A 22340-nucleotide genomic window follows, 5' to 3' on the forward strand; every position below is an offset into this window, starting at 1 on the left:
GAAAGATGTTCTGTTTTTGTACAGTGACACTGAAAGAGCTTTTATCTGATCAAAGCCCATGCAGCAGGTGTGTTTTTCTGTGTGTTTCTTCTTCAGGGGTCAGGTGCCCGCCGAGGCTGAAAATAATTATTTAGCAGCAGCCAAAACCCTGGAGATGTACGGCGTGGACCTGCACCCAGTGTTTGTGAGTCTGTCCCGTCTCTTCACCTCTCCGCCGCTCGCTCTGGTTTTCTCTGTGGGTTCTGAGTGTTTCTGAGTGTTTCTGTGTTTTCAGGGAGAGAAGCAGTCCGAGTATTTTCTGGGCCTGACTCCGGTGGGGGTCGTGGTTTACAAAAACAAAACACAAGTGGGGAAGTACTTCTGGTAGGTCGATGTTTAAACTGAAGGAATCATTTACCCCAAAAACAGGGTTTTCTTGCGTGCATGTCGTTCATAGTAACGTTATGATATGATATAATAGGATATATGTTATGATATGGTCCTTTAAAAGGTAAAACAATGAATCACACATTAGCTGCATCCAAAATACATAACATATATTTGTGCAGTGTGTGTATTTATTATGTAAGTATACATACAAACACATGCATGTATATTTAATATATAAAAAATATTGCTATAAATATCTGTGTGTGTGTGTCTGTGTGTGTGTGTGTGTGTGTGTGTGTGTGTGTGTGTCTGTGTGTGTCTGTGTGTCTGTGTGTGTGTGTGTCTGTGTGTGTGTGTGTGTGTGTGTGTCTGTGTGTGTCTGTGTGTGTCTGTGTGTGTGTGTGTGTGTGTGTGTGTGTGTGTGTGTGTGTGTGTGTGTGTGTGTGTGTGTGTGTGTGTGTGTGTGTGTGTGTGTGTGTGTGTGTGTGTGTGTATGTGTCTGTGTGTATGTATATGTGTGTGTGTGTGTGTGTGTGTGTGTGTGTGTGTGTGTGTGTGTGTGTGTGTGTGTGTGTGTGTGTGTGTGTGTGTGTGTGTGTGTGTGTGTGTGTGTGTGTGTGTGTGTGTGTGTGTGTGTGTCTGTGTGTGTGTGTGTGTGTGTGTGTGTGTATGTGTGTGTGTGTGTGTGTGTGTGTGTGTGTGTGTGTGTGTGTGTGTGTGTGTGTGTGTGTGTGTGTGTGTGTGTGTGTGTGTGTGTGTGTGTGTGTGTGTGTGTGTGTGTGTGTGTGTGTGTGTGTGTGTGTGTGTGTGTGTGTGTGTGTGTGTGTGTGTGTGTGTGTGTGTGTGTGTGTGTGTGTGGTGTGTGTGTGTGTGTGTGTGTGTGTGTGTGTGTGTGTGTGTGTGTGTGTGTGTGTGTGTGTGTGTGTGTGTGTGTGTGTGTGTGTGTGTGTGTGTGTGTGTGTGTGTGTGTGTGTGTGTGTGTGTGTGTGTGTGTGTGTGTGTGTGTGTGTGTGTGTGTGTGTGTGTGTGTGTGTGTGTGTGTGTGTGTGTGTGTGTGTGTGTGTGTGTGTGTGTGTGTGTGTGTGTGTGTGTGTGTGTGTGTGTGTGTGTGTGTGTGTGTGTGTGTGTGTGTGTGTGTGTGTGTGTGTGTGTGTCTGTGTGTGTGTGTCTGTGTGTGTGTGTGTCTGTGTGTGTGTGTGTATGTGTGTGTGTGTGTGTGTGTGTGTGTGTGTGTGTGTGTGTGTGTGTGTGTGTGTGTGTGTGTGTGTGTGTGTGTGTGTGTGTGCTGTGTGTGTGTGTGTGTGTGTGTGTGTGTGTGTGTGTGCGTGTGTGTGTGTGTGTGTGTCTGTGTGTGTGTGTGTGTGTGTGTGTGTGTGTGTGTCTGTGTCTGTGTGTGTGTGTGTGTGTGTGGCTGTGTGTGTGTGTGTGTGTCTGTGTGTGTGTGTGTGTGTCTGTCTGTGTGCGTGTATGTGTGTGTGTGTGGCTGTGTGTGTGTCTGTGTCTATATACAGTATATATATAATGATAATGTATATGACAGATATATGGTATATAGTATGTGCTATGGGATATTATATGATATGATATACTGTATGATGATTACTATTACTGTTATTTATTTGTTTTATTCACGGTATTAAACAATGCACATTCATTTGATGGCATTTCAGGCCAAGAATTACAAAAGTGTACTTCAAGGAAACCCAGTTTGAGCTGCGGGTTATGGGCCGAGACGTAAGTCTTTGATTGAATGCATCGTCCCAGTAAATAAATACACCCGTGTGTGTGAAGCGTCTTCAGATCAGCTTCCTCGTGTGTTTTCAGTGCAACGAGACGTCGTTCTTCTTCGACGCCGCCAGTAAGACGGCCTGCAAGAACCTGTGGAAGTGCTGCGTGGAGCATCACACCTTCTTCAGGTACGGCAGGACTCATATCAGCTTTATTCATAGTTTGATTTAGCTTTCATGTTTAGGATTTGGGGTTTACTTTACTTTTCGTTTTTGTGCTTTTTTTCGTTTTGAACATCGGCATTTAGTTTTAATTCGGTTTTTATTTTCCGTTTGAGTTTTGGCTTTTATTCCTTCGAATTGCTTTCAGCAGTTTTAGAGCTTCGGCTGAGCAAAAATGAGAAGCAACCGAAACGCTTTTATTTAGATTTAAAAAAAAATATTTTAAGGTTTTAATTTTAGCTACATTTAAATAAATAAAAAAGTGAAAGCTAGCCAGCTAAATTTATTTAAATAATTATTATTAATAATAATAATAATAATAATTAATTAATAATTAATTTAACCCACTTATCTTTACCTTAAATTTTCAGTGTAATCTTTTATTTTATTTCATTTCAGGTAACTTTATTTTAGTTAGCTTCATTTCCGTCCGATAAACGTATCATTTCTTTTTTTTTTCATTTGTAGTCGAAACACTAAAATGGAAATAAAATTATATTAGAAATAAAATATAATTTGCAGTAATAAACAGATTAACAAAATAAAAAATAAAGCTTGAATAAAATGTTAAAAATATTATTTTGGTTAGTTTTCTCATGTTGATTTGATTAAACTGAACTAAATAATAAAATAAATAAAAATCAATTAAATAGTAAAATAAACATAAAATTACCACTATTAATAATAATAATAAATGCTAATAATAATCTAAATAAATGTATAATAGTAAATAAACCAAAATGTTTTTTGGACACACATCTTTCAGTACTCGTAATAAATAATATTTTAATTCTCACTATATATAAAATGAACATCTGATGTACCGCTCCTTGTGAAGACGTTTGAACTATTTATTAAAGTCAAAAAGGACAGAATGGACCTGATTAGAGTTTGAAGTCTCAGCTCGCTGTGGTTTTCTGTAAAGGAGAAGCACTTGAAAAACATCTTAATCCGGTCTGAACGTCTTTATTCTGAGCAGACGGTGTTTGTTTAATCAGAGCCGTCTCACTCCGCTCCCCAAAGAGCTTTAGACGCTTTCTGCTGATAATCTGCGTGAGAAACACAGAGACGTCGAGACAGGACCAGCGTCTTATCTTGAATGTGTGTGTATATATATATTATAAAAATAATATATATATTAAATATTAAATTATATATATATTAAAAAAAAATATATATATATATATATATATATATATATATATATATATATATATATATATATATATATATATACACACACACACACACACACACACACACACACACACACACACACACACACACACAATGATAATAAAATAACACTGATTTACAGCAAATATCTCCTAACCATCACAAGTATATTTTTTAATATATTTTTATATATAAAAATATATAAATATATTGATTGGCTGATTGATATTTAAATGGTTTTGATTAACATTTTAGTTTCTTTTTTCAAATTTATTTAAACTTAAATAATTTAGTTGTGTCTTTTTTTTTTTTTTACTGCCTGCATGCTTTTTAAAATACATTTTTATTTCAGCGTTAGTTATATATCATTATATATTATATTTATCCTAAGATTGTCATTTGAAGCACTAAAACTGATGATTGAGAAATAAAATAAATAAAACTGAACTATAAATGAAAGTGAAATAAAATAAACTACACCTAAACAGTATTTTTTTAAGTAAATAGATGAACACAAACTCATAAAAATGACAAAAGCACATAACAGAAATGACTAAAATGTAACTTTTAAATAAAAGAAATTTCTATAAAAACAACACTAGAAAGCTATATAATTAATACTAAAGTAATTATTCAAAATATGATCGGTTTTTTTTTACATGTACATTGTGTTTATGTGTGTATATATATATATATATATATATATATATATATATATATATATATATATATATATATATATATATATATATATATATATATATATATATATATATATATATATATCATCTGATCATTTATTTTATCAGGTGACTTTTTTTTTACTCTTTTATTTTAATTTAACTAATTTTATTTAAAAATACATTAAAAACACCAATAAATTCAGGCTAATAATATTAAAGTTTTACCCATTTTTCCCCCAATTTCACTCGATTGTGGTTTTATTTTAAATAACAAAAAACGTTTAGTTAGTTTTAGTTTTTAACCGTAACAGCCCTGGTTAAAAGCTGCAGAACTGGTATACTTGTGATGAATTATTGCTGGTTTGTATCTGAAACGGGACGATCCAGACTCGAACAACAAGCCGAATCATGTCCGGTCTTCACGACGCAGCGGGGACCAGTTATACAGAAAGGCGGCGTTCCTCGGTTCTGCTCTGATCTCTCATTATGTTTCGGCTTTTCGCTTCTCCGCCGGTTGGTTTGGCAGCTTCCGAATCTTAATGAGAGGAGAGCTCTCCTTAGCGCTCGTTCTGTCATTTAGCTCGTTAAAGTATGGCCGCACACAACAGCAGGAAGCGACATCCATGTTTCGATGGCCGATGGCTTAAAGTGTTGACGTGTTTCCGTCTCTTGTACAGGATGCCGGAGAACGAGTCCAGTTCATTAACAAGGAAGCTGTCCAAGTTCAGCTCTCTGGGCTCGAAGCATCGCTACAGGTTCGTGAAAAAAAGCATGCGTTAAAATTGACGATTCATGTAAATCGGTATGACTAATGATGCTGAAAATACAGGTTTGATCGCAGAAATAAATTGCATTTTCCTGCGTATTTGCATAGAAAACGGCCGAGTAAATAGTAAAAATATTACGCTTTTTTACTGTGTCAAATAAGTGCAGCCTCGCAGGCTTCTTTTAGAAATATTAAAGCGTCTTGCTTTAAGTTGTCATAAATCTATAGCCGCATAAACAGCCAAGACGCAAGGTATTGAGACACTGGATACGTCCAGACAGTGATATAATACTGACTCATGTTACTGTGATTATATTCTCAGGGTTAGTCATTAAATAAACCTAAAACGGCTGCATCGCTTTCTTCATCGTAAGCTTCTGCCAAACATGCTTTTTTAAAGTCAGTTTATACAGAATAACATGATATGCATTTTCTGAATAAGTCTTTCCCTGCCGGCATTAAAAGATGTCTGTTTTTAAGACAAAAAAGATCGTTATTCTTCATTAAAAAGCACGGCAGCGGTAAAACGGTAAGCTGCAATGATCAAACTTCACGTTTATTAGCAGAAACCAATAAGATGTATTATATTTTTTGCTGTTATGCGTGAGGATTCAAATAAATGAAAAGATTTAAAGAAAGCCTCCATAGCGCAGCACGAGGTGAACAGAAAAGATAACTAGCTTTTCGAAGCGAACGCGAAAAAAACGGTGCACTGAAAAAAATACATTCATAAATACGATTTTACGATTTAAAATATCTTCATTATTCAATTAGGATGCATTTGCTTGATCAGTAAAATGATTTAAGATATTAAGTCACGCATTTATGCATATTTTTTTGCAAAAATATGCATTAAAAATTTATTATTGCTTTCAAATAACCATTCCAAAAAATAAATAAATAAATAAATAATAAAAAAAAAATAATATAAAAATATATAAATATATATATATATATATATATATATATATATATATATATATATATATATATATATATATATATATATATATATATATATATATATATACATATATTTGTTATGTGTGAATAAATACACAAACATACAGTGCATGTATAGAAAATATGACCATGCACATATTTATATTCATTTAACGTATAGTAAGTATAAATATATTTAGTATATAAGCATAAAAGCATATTGTGCATGCATGTGTATTTATGTATGCATGGTAAATATACGCAATGCACACATTTATGTTATGTAAACAAAAAAAAACTTTATTTTGGATTGTGATTCATCATTTGACAGCACTGCAAATCATTTTAATTCTTGCCCCACTGGCAGATATTTTTGCGCGTTTGAAGAAAAAATAATTTTTAATAATATAGTATCTTATATAATATCTCAAGTCATTTTTACTTTTATCATGAATCAAGATGTTTCTACAAGAATACTAAGAGAATTATTTGTTTGTGTCGTGCTTTAAGAACATGCCTTTACTTTACTTCAGCTTGAAACCCAAAGTGTAGAGCCCTGGAAGGCTTTGATGAAGTTATCATAGCGGTGTGACTCTGTTTCTGTTTCCAGTGGAAAGACCGCGATGCAGATCGGACGAGAGCAGTCTGTGACCCTGCCACGACCCGACCTTCAGGTGATCCGAACCCGCAGCAAGACCTACCCGAAGAGAAGCGGTGAGACTGAAAACACCCTGAAAACACGGTGGGCGGGGCTAAACAGGCAGATTGTAGTCGGTGGGCGGCGCTAAACTGGAAGAACTGCACAGACGGTAGGAGGGGCTTAACTAGAAGAACTGTACAGTCTGTGGGCGGGGCTAAACAGGCAGATTGTAGTCGGTGGGCGGCGCTAAACCGGAAGAACTGCACAGTCGGTGGGCGGGGCTAAACTAGAAGAACTGTACAGTCTGTGGGCGGGGCTAAACAGGCAGAATGTAGTCGGTGGGCAGGGCTAAACTAGGTCTGTTATAGTCTGTGGGCGGGGCTAAACTAGAACTGTATTAGTCGGTGGGCGGGGCTAAACAGGCAGATTGTAGTCGGTGGGTGGCGTTAAACTGGAAGAACTGTACAGTCGGTGGGCGGGGCTAAACTAGAAGAACTGTACAGTCTGTGGGCGGGAAGAACTGTACAGTAAACAGGCAGAATGTAGTCGGTGGGCAGGGCTAAACTAGGTCTGTTATAGTCTGTGGGCGGGACTAAACTAGAACTGTATTAGTCGGTGGGCGGGGCTAAACAGGCAGATTGTAGTCGGTGGGCGGCGCTAAACTGGAAGAACTGTACAGTCGGTGGGCGGGGCTAAACTAGAAGAACTGTATAGTCGGTGGGCGGGGCTAAACAGGCAGATTGTTGTCGGTGGGCGGCGCTAAACTGGAAGAACTGTACAGTCGGTGGGCGGGGCTAAACTAGAAGAACTGTATAGTCGGTAGGCGGGGCTAAACTGGCAGAGATTGTAGTCGCTGTAGTCGGGGCTAAACAGGCAGATGTAGAATCGGTAGGTGGGGCTAAAGAGGCAGATATGTAAAATCGTTAGGCGGGGCTAAAACAGGGAAAAAATGTATAGTTAGTAGGCGGTGCTAAACAGACATTGATGTAGAATCGGTTGCAGGGCTAAGGAGTCAAAGATATAGAATCGTTGGGCGGGGCTGAACAGGCAGAGATTTTAGTCATAGGCGGGACTAAAAAAAGAAGGCGGTGCTTATCCACAGTTTTGCTTATAGCAGAATATTACACAAGCTGTGGTTTTGGCAGACCGCCTATTTGCGTCACATGACATGAGGTGTGTGATTGAGCGCTTGGCGTTTGCTTCAGTCGAGATGAACGCTGTCGGTGATGAGCTGAGGCAGGAATGTATGGGTCACTCCTGACCTCTATTGTTCTGTAAAACACTCACACACTCAAACAATAGAGCAGAGACTAGAGAGGGCTGGAGTGGAGGATGCAGATGGACGCAGGAAGTGTTCTGATGGACACCGTTACCTCAGACTGATGTTTTTGGCCACAGAAGCGCTCATGTTTGGGAATTATGTGCTTTAGGGCGGAGCAACGGAGGACAGACGGTGACCAAGACGGAGAACGCAAGCGAAGGCCTCAAAAGCACCGCACACACACCGGTCAAGAGGTATTCAACATAGCGTTTCAGTGCAAACAGTGGCAGATCATTCTCAAAATGGCTGCATCTCAGATGTTTCTCCTGAGAAAAAGACCCCGAGGATTCGTTCAGGTCTCCTTCAGTTCGGGATCTCATTCGTTTTATAGACTTTACGACAACTATTGACTCATTTGGGTCTATCTTTAGCTGTCTTAAGGAATTTCAGGAGAACTATCTTTTGAGAAAGTTGAAACAATTTAGACCCTCCTGAACTTTTCTTCTTGTTTACAAATATTTAAACGTTCCAAAGACACATTTGCTTGAGAATAAAAATGACTTCAGATTCTGAAAATTGCCGGACAATGCATTAAAAGTCAGTTTTTGCTTAAAATTAAAAACCAAAATTTGCGATAATAAAATGAACTAAAATATTTCCTAACTCCATTTACAGATATTTTCCCTTGTTTTGTTTATTTTGATTATTAATAAAATTCATCATGCTTTATGAAACTGTTGTACTGAAAACAAGACAAAATGTTTTTTTTTTTGTGCCGCTTATTTAAAAATTCTTAAATCAAGAATCATTTAAATGAGATGCAAAATGACTTTAAAGATTGAAAAATCGACAAGAAATAAATGCATTTAAAAAACTCACTTATTTTTGATCAAGTCACTTTTATTCTGAAGTCAGTTTATCATGATAAATGGATGATTTTATATTTTTACTGAAATTCAAAAACAACGTCTTAAATCACAAAAGCTTTACAAAAAAAAAGAACCTAATGCATTTTAATTATAATCATATAAATTATATTTTTTATATAAATACATTTTTCTACACAGAAAACAAGTCTTAGTGTATCTTGATTTAAAAATGTTTAGATATTTAGAAAGTAATTATCTATTAATATAAATCATTAATAGATAATAGATCATTAATAAATAAATGCATTTATTATAATATAAAATAGAAAGATTTGATTAAAAAAAGTTAGTTGAATTTTTTTATGTGCTTTAGTCATTTTCAGTTTTTATATAAGTTTAATTTGAGTACTTTAAACTTATGCATTCATTAATATTGTGAATTAGCCTTTATTTTTATTTCATGTAAGCTAACTAATTGCTAAATAAAATTAAACTGAAATCAAAACCGATTATACTAAATAGTAATATTTTAAATGAACCAAAATAGCAAATTTTTAATGCGTATTAAATTACTCAATATTAAAAATATATATAATGTATATATATATATATATATATATATATATATATATATATATATATATATATATATATATATGTATAATCATATTAATATATATATATATATATATATAAATATGAATAAATGTTTAGATATTTTTGCTGGTAAACTAGACAAACCTACTGAAGAAGAAATGTTTCATTGATGTTTTGTTTCAACTTAGTCTCCGATGTTTTTTTTTTTTTTTTGTAAAAATGCTAAAAATAGACCCAGATAAGTCACAAGCTGCCACGCAGTCAGAGAAAAGTCTGGGATCCGGATCTTTTTCCTCGGGAGAAACGCCGGAGAAGCCGGAGATTCATCTTCTTCGTTTGCTCTCGATCTGATCTCGTTTTTGAGTTTTTACAGACTATCACAAATGAAAACCGCTACTGTTTCAATGTGTTTCCCCAAAGTCCCAAAGCAAAGACAGACAGCACTTCAGAGCCGCAGAACAAGCCCGGTGCACCATGGGAAGAAGACGCTCCTCAGAGGTACACAGCTGAGATGAATAATAATGACTCATGAACACATACAGCGTATCATATATTCACCACGCCACTGTTGGATTCATAACGCTGCTATCTGATTATTTCTGTAGCTTTATAGTATTTATAAATAATTCGAATTTAGCATTTCAGTATTTTAATAATCTGCGTATATTTCTATATTGCTTTAAACTGAATACTTCAACTTCAGTTGTATTTATTAACCTTTTTCCGTATTTTGGTTGAAGTCGTTTATGCGTTTTTTATACTTTAATTTTGGCGCTTCATCTTAAAGCTGTATTTATTTCATTTTCCTCGATTGTGTGCTTTATTCCTTCATTTTTTGACTCTTTAATTTCAGCTCTTTTGATTTCATTTATTTGTATATATTCACATTTCAGCTTTTACTTTTGTAGTCTCGTTTTTTTTTTAGTAATTTTGTGCTTTATTATTTGTTTTTATTTTGTATATTATTTTTTTTACGTGTAATTCTGTATGGATTTAATTGCAATACCCTAAACTAGTTGCGTTTAGATTTTATTTAACAATTTTTAAGTTGAAGATAATAATAATAAATTTAAAGCATTTCTGTCTAGTTTTAATTTGATTACTTTAGGTCATCAAAAAGTGATTTTTAGTAGTATCAGCACTGATTTATGTTCATGCATTATTGTATTTTCTTATGGTATTCCATACTAAAGCCCTTGTAGTCTTTGCATCTGTTTTGTTCGTGCCTTCTTGTCTTCTTTAAGCGCTCCCGTCTTTATTTTTACCCAGCGGTCTGTATAACTCGGCCAGCGAGCGGAACAAATCTCCTAAATTCCCCAAAGCTCACCACCGGTCCCCCTCTGGAGGCAGCGAGAACGAGCCGTCTCTCTCGGCCCGCCGAAGGTGCGCGTTCGCTCTCGTTCGTGACCTTGAGTCTTAATGCGTTTGAAGAAGTGAATCTCAATCCAGATGCATTTGCTCCCTCTAGTGGAAATAAACTGGAGCGAATGTGTTTGATGTAAGAAGACAAAGAGTACAGGACTAGCATTGTTAACTAAAACCAAGCTATATACAGAAATCAATAGATCGTTAATAAATAAATGCATTTGTTATAATGTGAAATAAAAAGATTTGATTAAAAATATATATATTTTTTGTGCTTTAGTCATTTTCAGTTTCTATATAAGTTTAATTTGAGTACTTTACGCATTCATTAATATTGTGAATTAGCTTTTATTTTTGCATGTTCACTTTTCTAATTTTAGTTTAGCTGTTATTTAGGCAACATTTCTTACAGTTTAAGCACTAAAATTGCTAACTTATTGCTAAAAAAAATTAAACTGAAATCAAAACAGATTATACTAAATATACCAAAATAGCACATTTTTAATGCGTATCAAATGACTAAATATTAAAAATTAAAATGGAGTGTTTTTTAATCAATTTAAAATATTTATAAAAATGTAAAAGTATTGTTTTTTTTTATCAATTAAAAATATTTATGAAAATTATAGCTTAGAAATAATACTAAAATAACACTAGCCGCATCAGAATAATTATTTATTGATTTACTGTATCTACATTAAAATAAAACCTGGAAGTATAAAAAAAAAATTATAGCAATATATAAATGTCAAAAATAATTTTTGAAATGTACTTTAGTCTACACGGTCTACATTAGTCTACGACACATGTATTATTTAGTTGTGTTTTTTCAGCTGAAGTCTGATTGTCTTGCAGTAAAGTTAGGAGTTCTTGCCTCTGGGCGTGAATCGTGCCGCAGGCCAGGAACTGATGAAAGAATGGCTGAGAATAAATAAATACTGATAAATCCTCACAGTCTGTCTGTCAGAGATGATGAAAGCACCCGTGTTTCTCTTTAAATGTCCTTCATTGTGTTTTTTCTCGACAGGAGAGGTCAAGCCACCGACGAACCACAGGCCAACAAACACTTCAGGAGGAGGTTCGCTTTTATTTGTTCGCTCCTTTAGATTTCGACAGCTTCGAGCTCAGTAACAGAAATGAAACAATCGTTTGGAGTTGTGCATGTCTTTGTTTTTCTAATGCATGCTTTTCAGGGCAGCGCAGCTTGTTTGGGTTTTAAATAGAACCGTTTTTTGCTTTTTTTGAGACACAATCTGCAGGATGTAGCGTGTTAAAGCAACCCAAAGATGAGCATTTGCTGAACATTTACTCACCCTCGAGCCGTCCGAGAATTTGGAGAAGGTTTACATCACTTGCTCTGCGGTGAATGGGTGCCGTCAGAATGAGAGTCTGATAGGAACGTCACAATAACACACAGCACTCCGGTCCATCAGTTAGCATCCGGAGAAGACAAAACACGAAACATATCCATCGTTAAGACGTTTTAATTGCTTCTGGATAGCAACTCATCCTCCAATGAAAATGGAGAGAAATCTGCACAGATCATGCAGCGTTTACAAAACAGCTCTCAACTAATATGTGGCTGGGTTTTGATGCGAGAGATCGACTTTTCCACCGGAGGAAGCGTTACAATGGACTTTTTGGATATTTTGTCCAGAAGGGATGGTTTGAAGCTAAAATGCTGGATTAAAAATTAAACTGATGTATTTGTTTCTTACAAAGACGCAGCTTTTGTGTTCTACGGATGTTAACCGATGGACCGGAGTGCTGTGAATTATTGTCATGTTTTTATCAGCTGTTTGGACTCTTATTCTGACGGCACCCATTCACTGCAGAGCATCCGTTGTAGAGACTGTTTCCCTCTTCTATTCTGCCCCGTCACCTTTAACCCCTCTGATTGGCCCCTTTAGGTCACGTTCCCGTGGAAACACCAGCAGCGGCAGCGAATCCGAGAATTCCAACAGAGAACATCGTAAAAAAAGGAACCGGTGCGTGATTGAGCGCAGCCTTCCTGGAAATATATGGATGGATTTAATAAAAACATTTGTTTAATAAAAGCAGGAAATCTTTGCAAGAAATCAAGAATTTGAATTACACTAAAAATGCGTTCGCACCTCTATAACCTGCAGCTCCCGGCAGGAGAACGAGATGGTGGATTCTGGTCCGCAGTGGGAGGTCGTGCTTCGCAGACAGAAGGAAAAAACGCCCAACGATCCCAACCATCGCCGCTCGCGACACCGCTCACGATCGTAAGCCTTTAGAGTTTTTAAAATGCAACATATTTGATCCGGCAGGCTTTTGTGGGGCAAACAAGTCAGTTTTATCCAGAGGAAAAATATCCGCGGAGATGAAATGCTGATGCTTGTAATGGAAATCGATGAGATCTTTTTAACAGTATGATAGATACTGGCGTAAAATGGCCTAAATGTCACTCCGTATCTCCGTGTCTCAGTAAGATAAGATTGAAAACACTTAATGCAGAGCTGAAGAAGATGTGAGATGTTTGTGAAGATCGTCGCTCTCCTGAGGAACAGTGAAAGTAAAGATCCTGGTGATCCGATTCTTTTAGAAAACGATTGATGGAGCATCAAGTAAAGCCAGTAAGAGTTCATCTAGAGATATGGCCGCAATCTTTCTGACCTTTACTGGATCTGATCAGAATCAGCCCGGATCTGACTAAGATACTAAAGCAGTAGCTGAAGCTGGATGTTTGTACAGTTACAGTAAAAGAGCTCTTACTGGATAAACTCTCAATCGGATACAAGCAGTATTTTGCATGTGACAGCGACGTTTTCATCACGTTCAGAGGCTCATAAATATGATACAGTAGCTTTGTAGGGTTAAAGGTAAAATGAAAGTTTACTCGCCATGGAGTTTTTCCAGATCTTTACGAATTTCTTCATTCTTCATTCAAAGGAAGATATTTGGAAAAAGTCTGCAACCAGGCTGTTTTGGGTCATTATTGACTTCCATGTTATTTTTGTCCTCCTACGGAAGTCAGCGGTGACCAAATGATGACAACTTTCACTTTTGGGGGAACTATTTCTTCAAATCGTTAATAGCTGAGCCTGTTGTGCCGGCCTCTGAACGCTTTTTCTTTCTTGTCTGTGGCAGACGAAGTCCTGACGTCCAAGCTAAGGAGCAGCTCTGGAAGCACATCCAGTGAGTTTAACTTCCCCCTCGTCGCTCATCGCACATCTCTAAAAAGCAGAGGACGGCTGATGATCATGTGTTTGTGTGCAGGAAGGAGCTGGTCGACCCTTCAGGTCTCTCTGAGGAGCAACTGAAGGAGATTCCGTACAAGAAAGTGGAGTAAGTCAAATAAACCTGTCCTTTTATACAACAGGACAATCATGAAAACATCGGTATTCCGTAAAAAAGGGAATCCCCCAATGTATACTCTTAATGAAAGTGTGCCTCTCTCAATTAGTGTCCATAGAAAACATGCATTATTCAGCTCAGTGAAGCTCTGAAGCCGTCCCTGGTGAGCTCTTCATCTGATGTTTGGGGATATTAGTCCGCTGAATGCTGAGTTTGCAGTAACACCGAATAAAAGCGTTTACAGAGATCGCTGACCCAAAAGGAAATTCTGTCGTTAATCACTCATGCCTGAAGACCACAAAAAAACCCTCCAGCAAGGGTCCTAACACGATCAAGCCCCAGGAACGTAGTTAACGTCGGTGGTTCAACCGTGATTTTTTTTACGAAGTTATGAAAATCCTTTGTGCGCGTAAAGAAAGCCAAAATAATTTTATTGAAGAAAAATGGTCTCCTCTGCATAATTGTGTCATGTTGCATGTATTGTTTACATGTGTTATACTCTCCAAAATAGAATTGAATTGTTGGATATTTGAACAATGCCCTTGATATGTTTCTGAGCCTGCATCGTGTCAGGATCTTAATTTGTGTCCCAAAGACAAACGAAGATATCATGGGTTTGGAAGGACACGAGGGTGAGTAATGAATGACAGAATATTCATTTTTGGGTGAACTGTCTCTTTAAAGATTCATATTTTGCTTTTCTCAAACAACGGACTTGGTATTTTTACCTTATTTGTCCAACGACTCCCGAACGATTCATTTAATGATTCATTTTTCCAAACCTCTCAGCAATTGGTGGAATTCACAAACTTTCCTTTTGGAGATGGATTTTAGCGGCACCTGGTGGTGAAGAATGAATTTGCATTTTCATTCAGACCAACGCAAGAAGACAAGTGGGCGGGTTATATATGTTTCGGCTTGGGAATCGATTTAAAAACTACTCGTTTCGATGATTCAGTCGACTCTTTCTTTTGAGAATAATACGCACGGTGCACTTTTAGGTTTAAAAATTTGCAGGAGGTTTTCATTCACTTAGAGCTGAGTTGCACACTTCATGAAAGATCATTTTCCGAAATCCGTGATAGGGGCACTTTGAGGACAGAAACCCTTGTGGCACCGAAGTGCAAACAACTGCATGTATCTGGTTTCAGAACGCAAGGTGACCCGATCAAGATCCGCCATTCACATTCTCCCAGGAGCTTCCGGCAGTATCGACGCTCTCACTGTTCGGACGGCGAGCGGTCTGTGCTCTCCGAGGTCAAGTAAGTCCATTCTGAGAGGATGTTTCGTATGGCGCTCTCTCCGATCTCACGTCGGATTCACCGTTATTGTCTTTCCTGTAGCTCTCGGACCGATCTGGTGCCTCCTCTCCCGGTCACCCGCACCGCAGACGTGCCCGGTTCCAGCTCGACCCCTGCACAGGTCAGACACGCATCTCGCCTTCTTAATTATTTAAAGGACTAGGCCACCAAAAATGGAAAAATTGCTTAACGTTTACTCACCCTCAGGCCGTACAGGATGTCGATGAGTGGGTTTCTTCATCGGATTTGGTCAAATGTAGCCTTCCATCGCTTGCGCGCCAATGGATCCTGAATGGGTGCCGTCAGAATGTCCACACAGCAGATAAAAACATCACAGTAATCCACGCCGCTCCGGTCCATCTGTTAAAGTCTCAAGAAGAGTTGAAACAAATCTCTAACTTCAAACCATTGATAAAATACGAGTCTGTTTAAAAGCCAAAGTAGATCGAAACAAATATGTGATTTTATTATGGATATTGGATTGAATTTAATATATGCTACATTGATGGTGTTGTTACTTACAAACACTTAGCTTGTGGCTTCGTAAGATTTAAACTGATGGACTGGACTGGTGTATATTACTTGATGTTTTTATCAACTGTTTGGACTATTCTGAAGGCACCCATTCAGGATCCATTGGTGTGCAAGTGACGCAATGCTATCTTCTTTCAAATCTGATGAAGAAACAAACTCATGCTAATCTTGGAAGGTCTGCGGGTGAGTAAAGGTTCTGCAAATGTTAATTGTTGGGGTAGCTATTCGTTCAAGTAGCCAACCGTTTCATTGCTTATCTTAATATTAACCGTTAGAGCGAGATTCATCTGATTTCAGTTGGCTATTTAGTCCACGTCTGATGTTTCTCGCTCTATCGTGTGCCTGTTTTTCTTCCCTTCAGAAGAAGAAAGGCTCCAAAGACACTCTCTCGGAGAGCTCCGAGCAGGACACAAAAAGCACCGCCAAGGTGGTGAAGACCGTACACACATCTCGAGTGAAAACCGAGACGTGACCGTTTTCACAGTCGACGTGTCACGGACCAACGGCAGGGTCGAAAGGTCGAGCTCCGGCGGAGCCTGTATGAAAACACTGAAGTTATCCAGATGCACGGACGCCCTCGATAAAAATCCAACCTCCTTTTCTTCACGGTTCATGCCATAAATCATAGAAAATGCATTTCCTCGCCAGTCTAGGATTGCCCGTGCGTCACACAAGCACGCTGCAAACGTAGAAATTAGATTGATTTCCTACTGACAATCATGAAGGATGGTGGACTGCCGGTGGTGTCAGGTCTGATATCGCAACCATCTCAAACTGTTTTGAACACATTTTCTACAGTATTAAACGTCTGTGAGCTCGAGCGCCATGTGGGAATGATGGTGGTAAACAGTGCTTGGTATTATTATTATTATTATTATTATTACTATTGTTGTTGTTGTTGTTGTTGTTGGCTGAGTCAGCTCTGCTGTAGGAAATGCTGCTGTATTTCTATCTTTGTTTTTGCACAATAATGTAGACTCTTGTAACTGTTTCAAAATCACTGTAGCTGAACCGGAAGCTCGAATTCTTGAGTTTTAACAACTTCTTGTCAATAAATACATTATACTAGATTCATTCTGGGGGTTATTGTACCTTGTCCGGTGGTCTGGTCTGGTTCAAATTAGTTTTGTTTATTAGGATGTTTTCCTGCGAAATCACACACTGCAGCCAGTGGAGGCAAGCAAACAGCTTATTAGGATTCTTTAGTCAGTGGAAGAGTAAAAATGACCTAATTGTTCAAGAACTAAACTTAATGTTTTTAATTGATAAAATAAACAAATTCGTAATTTTATTATGCGCTAAAAATGCGACACAGATCGCTAATTTGGTAGAATGTTTAAACATATATGTTATATAGGTTATTAGGTTATATAGTAAGTTAGTGTAGTGTGTAGTTGATCTGTTCAGTTCACGAAGCAATTTATTGCATACGGAAAAATTAATTCATTAGCCGCAATTTAGCCCCGCTTTTCGCGAGGATCAGATTGAGACTAATATTTATTATGCAAGTTATTAAAAATTGAATTGGTTATGTCACACATGTTTTTTCATTTGAGATGCTAATATCCTATAGGTTTCGCCGACGTGTGTAAAACTGGAAAAAGGCCGCTGGGTGGCGTGAGATTGCTCGTGTTACTCATTAGGAAAATTAATCTAAAAAATGTGATATTTTTAAAAAATATTAATTGAATTAATTTCGTTAGTAGCTGTAGATCTGGGCACATGCGCATGTGGACTGAGCCTAAACAAAATTAATGTGTCAGTCGTTTTTTCCACTAGACCTTTGCGAGAAGAAGCTTTGTGTAGCCTACAAAACTCTGCATGTTCCAGCACAGTGAGACAAGAAATGATGGATTATAAATAATAGAGCTCTTGATAGCAGATTATAAATATTTGAATGCAATGTGAGTGGTGTTTGCGCTCGGCTTCTCGACGCTAAGGGGGTTATTTATGGTTAGCTGCAGTGCATGTGTCAAAAAGTCCATTGGAGTCATTTATAAACCCGTGTTTACGCACAGATTTGATCTCAGAGTCCACGTACGCTTATGTACGCATAAGAGCAACGATCGTAAGATCAAATTTACGATGGTTTCTGCGCCACTTTTTGTCCCCATTAAACGAAATTTTGCGGCCTGCTTGCGATGAAGTGGGGTTGCCGAGTTAATAAAATAAAATCTGCTGCTTTCCACCATTTTTTTACACTATGGGTTAAAGTGATCTCACCGGAACGAGTGGAAAACAGCGGCTGGACTAGAATTGATTATCAATTGGGTTGGGTTTTTCCGCAGACCTGGCAACCCAGGTATATCTAACGGTACGCAACTAAAATCTTTGAGAGCAAGGGGCCCCAAACATAACCGCTTTGCATATAGGGAGGATCAAATCTGTGCTGTCTTCGTATGTATATGCACGATAACTTTCATTAACACTGCACTGTGAGGACATTACTCTTTTGCAGCGATGACGTAGAGCTACCAAAAACGGAGGTTCAGAGACAGACAGAGTAAGTGCTTCTACTTGCGGGTTAAACATCACATCACTAAGAACAAGCGTTATCTACGGTAATATTAATGCCTGACTAAGCAAACGCCATTAATTCATTCCTCTAATATAAAGCTGACTGCATCCAATATACTTCTTGCAGTTCTCAATTCTGTGAGATGTAAAAAAAATACATTCCATGGTGGAAAAAGGCTTCCGTAGATAATAGTTACCCTTTACATATATATATATATATATATATATATATATATATATATATATATATATATATATATATATATATATATATATGCATCCAAAATGAAAAGATTTTTACATATTATATCATATTCATGCATACAGTTTAATATTATGTATATATACATACTGAGCAAAGGGTCTGAATACTTACGACCATGTGATATTTCAGTTTTTCTGTGATATTTCAGTTTTTCTGCAAAAATGTCAACAATGCTTTGTTTTTCTGTCAATATGGGGTGCTGTGCGCACATTAATGAGGAAAAAAAAATGATTTTAGCAAATGGCTGCAATAAAACGAAGAGTGAAACATTTAAGGGGGTCTGAATACTTTCGGTACCCACTGTATTTAATGTATATAAACGGCATGTTTTTCTTAAATATATACATACATGTACACACATATATTGTATAAACAAATACTTTTATTTTGGATGCGTTTAAGGACTGATACATACACGCTACGCCATTAATTCATTTCCCTAATCTAAAGTTAACAGGGTAGCAGACTCTTTATGGTCACAGATTTCAGGTTGATTCATGTTTGGTCTGGTAACGTGAACATGCGTGATGTTTCCTAAGATATAGGTGAAGGTGTGTCTGTAGAAGTGCTGTTGTGTCAGCTGTGCTCCTCCGGGTCTCTCTCGACTCCGTCTGAATTCGTCGCTCAGCTGCAACAGATTTGTGTGAGTTGTGGCGAGCGGCCAGAGCGGCGTGCCAGATGCACTCGCTAACCTCTTTTGAGGGATTTTAGGACAAAAGGAAGAGACAAAGAAAGCCAATGCACAATCGCTTTTGTGTTTGTGACCGTTTCCACAACAGAACCTGGCCGTTTCGTAGAAAGCATTACAGAAACGTACTTTATGCATGCATAGTCACCCAAATGTAGTTAGTTGTGTTGCAACATGCCCATGTTTTACGGCAGAAAATCACAGGCGTTTGCCAGGGTTTCGACCGATGCCCTGAATGGTGGGTTTTTAAGCGTCCGGACGCATTTTAGGCTGACCGTACGCCATCCTGGAGCTGAAACTGAAAAGCAGAGCTGCAGCTGTCCAGAAGAGCAATGACAGTCATCTGTAATAATTGGATAACAGCGCCGTTTGCGGGGAAGGACGGTATCCTGTTTACGTGAAGCCCATCGCACAAGGCTGTTGTCCTGCAGCGCTCAGAAAACAGGAAGTTTTACGGGGCGCTACGCTCAGATAATCTTGTTTGCGTTCCAGAATGAATTCATTGAGTAAGATATTGCTGCAGAACACAAAGAGCAACTTCAATGCCATTGTAGTGAAATCCTGTCCGAGTTCCTGCAGCCCGTAGGACGATAAAATGATCGCATGACCCCAAACAATAACCGCATTTGGACACTTAAAATGTATGCATTTCATTTCATGAGATAAAATCGACTGTTTTCCGCTTCTTTTCTACTGTTTTTATAGTTTGTTGTCGAATGCAAGTCGACTGACACCAGAAGCGACTAATCGCCACGACGCTCCTTCTTTACAAAATAAGGCAGAGAGACCAAAGAAAAATAAAGAAAGGTAACTGAAACTTTTTATCACACAATTCTGAGTCTGTTCTCTCAGTACCGAGTTTATATCTCATCATTTATTTATTTTTTTTTGCAGTTTTTTTTACTTAAGTCTCAAAATTCAGAATTTTGCGTCTCATAATTCAGATTTATGTTGCTACTGGAAAAAGCAAAAAAGGAAATTGCGACTTTTTTTTGCAATTGTGACTTTTTAAAATGCAAGATAATATTAGAATTGTGAAAAATGTCAAATTTGTGTAGAAAAAAAAAATTAACATCATGGTGGAGACAGGCTTCCATATATATATATAGACTTTTCTGTTTGTTTATGTATATATATATATATATATATATATATATATATATATATATATATGTATATATATATATATATATGTGTATATATATGTGTATATATATGTGTATATATATATATATATATATATATATATATATATATATATATATATATATATATATATATATATATATATATATATATATATATCTATATATATACATGTATATGTAATCAATAATTTTTTTAATGTTTTCCTTTTTTAAAGAAATGTCTCAATCAATTAAAATATGTTTTCTATTTAAAAAAACAAACATTTATTTGTGATATTTTAACTGAAGAGATTTTTGTTTTTGGGTGTGTGCATGTTTTTTTTTTTTTATTTCCAACCTATAAATAATAAAAATAAAATAATAAAAGTCTTCTCTATTACTTTTTATTAATTAAAAAAAAATTCAATTCTTTTTAAGAAACTCTTTATCTTTATCTAAGAAACTCTAATTGCTTTTAAAGAAAGTCTTTATCAACCCCAAACGTCATTAACAGTTTATATTGTTAGACGAGATTTCTATTTTTAATAAATGCTGTTTCCTCCCCACATTTTATTCATCAAAAAATCCTAAAACAATAAATAAACAGCGCCACAGTTTTCCAAAAAAAAACTAAAAAATGTTATAAAGCAGCCAAAAAATAAAAAATGTGATAATCAAACGTTTCTAAATGATCACAGAATGATTTCTGAAGGATTAGGTGAAACTGAAGACTGAAGTAACGAAGAAAATGATGAAAAATCAGCTTCGCATCACAGAAATAAATGATATTTTAACATAATATTCACATACAAAACAGTTATTTTAAAATACAATATTTCCCAACTTTCTCAACAATGACAGAACTGTCCCAATACTTTCTGAATGCGGTTTTGTAAAAGTAATCCTTTAAATAAAGGCTACAGGAGCTTGTTCTCAGCATCCTTTCAGTCAGAAACAGACTGAAGTAGATCTCGTTTAATCCTGCGGCTCATTTCCGCAGAACTGGACACCTTCTAATTCTGCCAGAATGCGGTTAAAAGCACCGGGGTTATATGATCATAGCTTGCACATGATCGTTAATGAAAGGCCTTTTTGTGCGAAGAGATCATTAAAAAGCAACAGATGGAGGGCGAAGAGATTCGAAGGGCGGTACGAATCATGTTCAAATGGTCAGCGGTGAGCTTCGGCGGAGCCGTCGTCCATTACAGAGACGTTTCGGTGGCATCCGCGGGGGACTTTTAGGAGAGGCTCCCGATTCTGCTTGGAGGCCCTTTCCATGTGATTACGAGCCTGAAAAGATTTCTTGTCCCCTCGGAATATAACCGCAGAGTCTGTCTAATAGACATAATCACAGAGCGAGACTTTCCGTAGCAAGGCCTGCACTTTATTAAATGAGACTTGAGCTGGACGTGTTGAAGCAAACTAGTGACTGAATTAAACATTGCTTTCTTTGTTGTTGTCGGTTACCGGGAAAAACACAAATTATTATTGTATGCCGTTTGAGATTTTAACTTTTGCACTTTAGTCTCCATTATAAGAAGTCACAGAAACGGCATTATTATTTGACAAAATACACTAAAACAGTAATACTGTGAAAATTATTTTATTTAATAGCGGTTTTCTGTGTGAATATACTGTAAAAGGCTTCTACAAGAAGGCTTTTCCATTCGCTGAGGCTGTCATTATTAAAACAAAAAAATACAGTAAAAATTGTAAAATTTTAATAGAATTTAAAAATGGCCTTTTTCTATGCGAGCATGCGTTAAAATTTAAATTATTTATTTGATCAAAGCTGTATTTTCAGCGTCTTCACTCCAGTCTTCAGTGTCACACGATCCTTCAGAAATCGGAATAATTTAATGATTTTTATTGGAAAACTGCTTCATATTTTTGTGGAAACCGATGCATTATTCATCTGGGAATCCTTAAAAATAAAATGTATTTATTAAAACATTATGAATGTCATATAG

The 22340-nt window shown here is 36.8% G+C and overlaps 1 protein-coding gene across 1 annotated transcript in view; it reads left to right on the forward strand.

Moving 5' to 3' along the window:
* epb41l4a (erythrocyte membrane protein band 4.1 like 4A) overlaps positions 1-16847 on the forward strand; it is a 46190-nt gene extending 29343 nt beyond the window's left edge. The window contains exons 7-23 of the mRNA XM_043231760.1: positions 97-184; positions 275-363; positions 2040-2103; positions 2194-2285; positions 4855-4932; positions 6496-6599; positions 7956-8040; positions 9673-9750; positions 10522-10635; positions 11645-11695; positions 12528-12605; positions 12747-12866; positions 13732-13779; positions 13861-13929; positions 15090-15200; positions 15282-15360; positions 16135-16847. Coding sequence (XP_043087695.1) covers positions 97-184; positions 275-363; positions 2040-2103; positions 2194-2285; positions 4855-4932; positions 6496-6599; positions 7956-8040; positions 9673-9750; positions 10522-10635; positions 11645-11695; positions 12528-12605; positions 12747-12866; positions 13732-13779; positions 13861-13929; positions 15090-15200; positions 15282-15360; positions 16135-16245 — 1459 coding nt within the window. The 3' untranslated portion in view covers positions 16246-16847. The remainder of the gene's footprint in view (positions 1-96; positions 185-274; positions 364-2039; positions 2104-2193; positions 2286-4854; positions 4933-6495; positions 6600-7955; positions 8041-9672; positions 9751-10521; positions 10636-11644; positions 11696-12527; positions 12606-12746; positions 12867-13731; positions 13780-13860; positions 13930-15089; positions 15201-15281; positions 15361-16134) is intronic.
* The last annotated feature ends 5493 nt before the right edge of the window (positions 16848-22340 follow it).

This window comes from Puntigrus tetrazona, unplaced genomic scaffold (assembly GCF_018831695.1).
Source record: "Puntigrus tetrazona isolate hp1 unplaced genomic scaffold, ASM1883169v1 S000000401, whole genome shotgun sequence".
Lineage (NCBI taxonomy): Eukaryota > Metazoa > Chordata > Actinopteri > Cypriniformes > Cyprinidae > Puntigrus > Puntigrus tetrazona.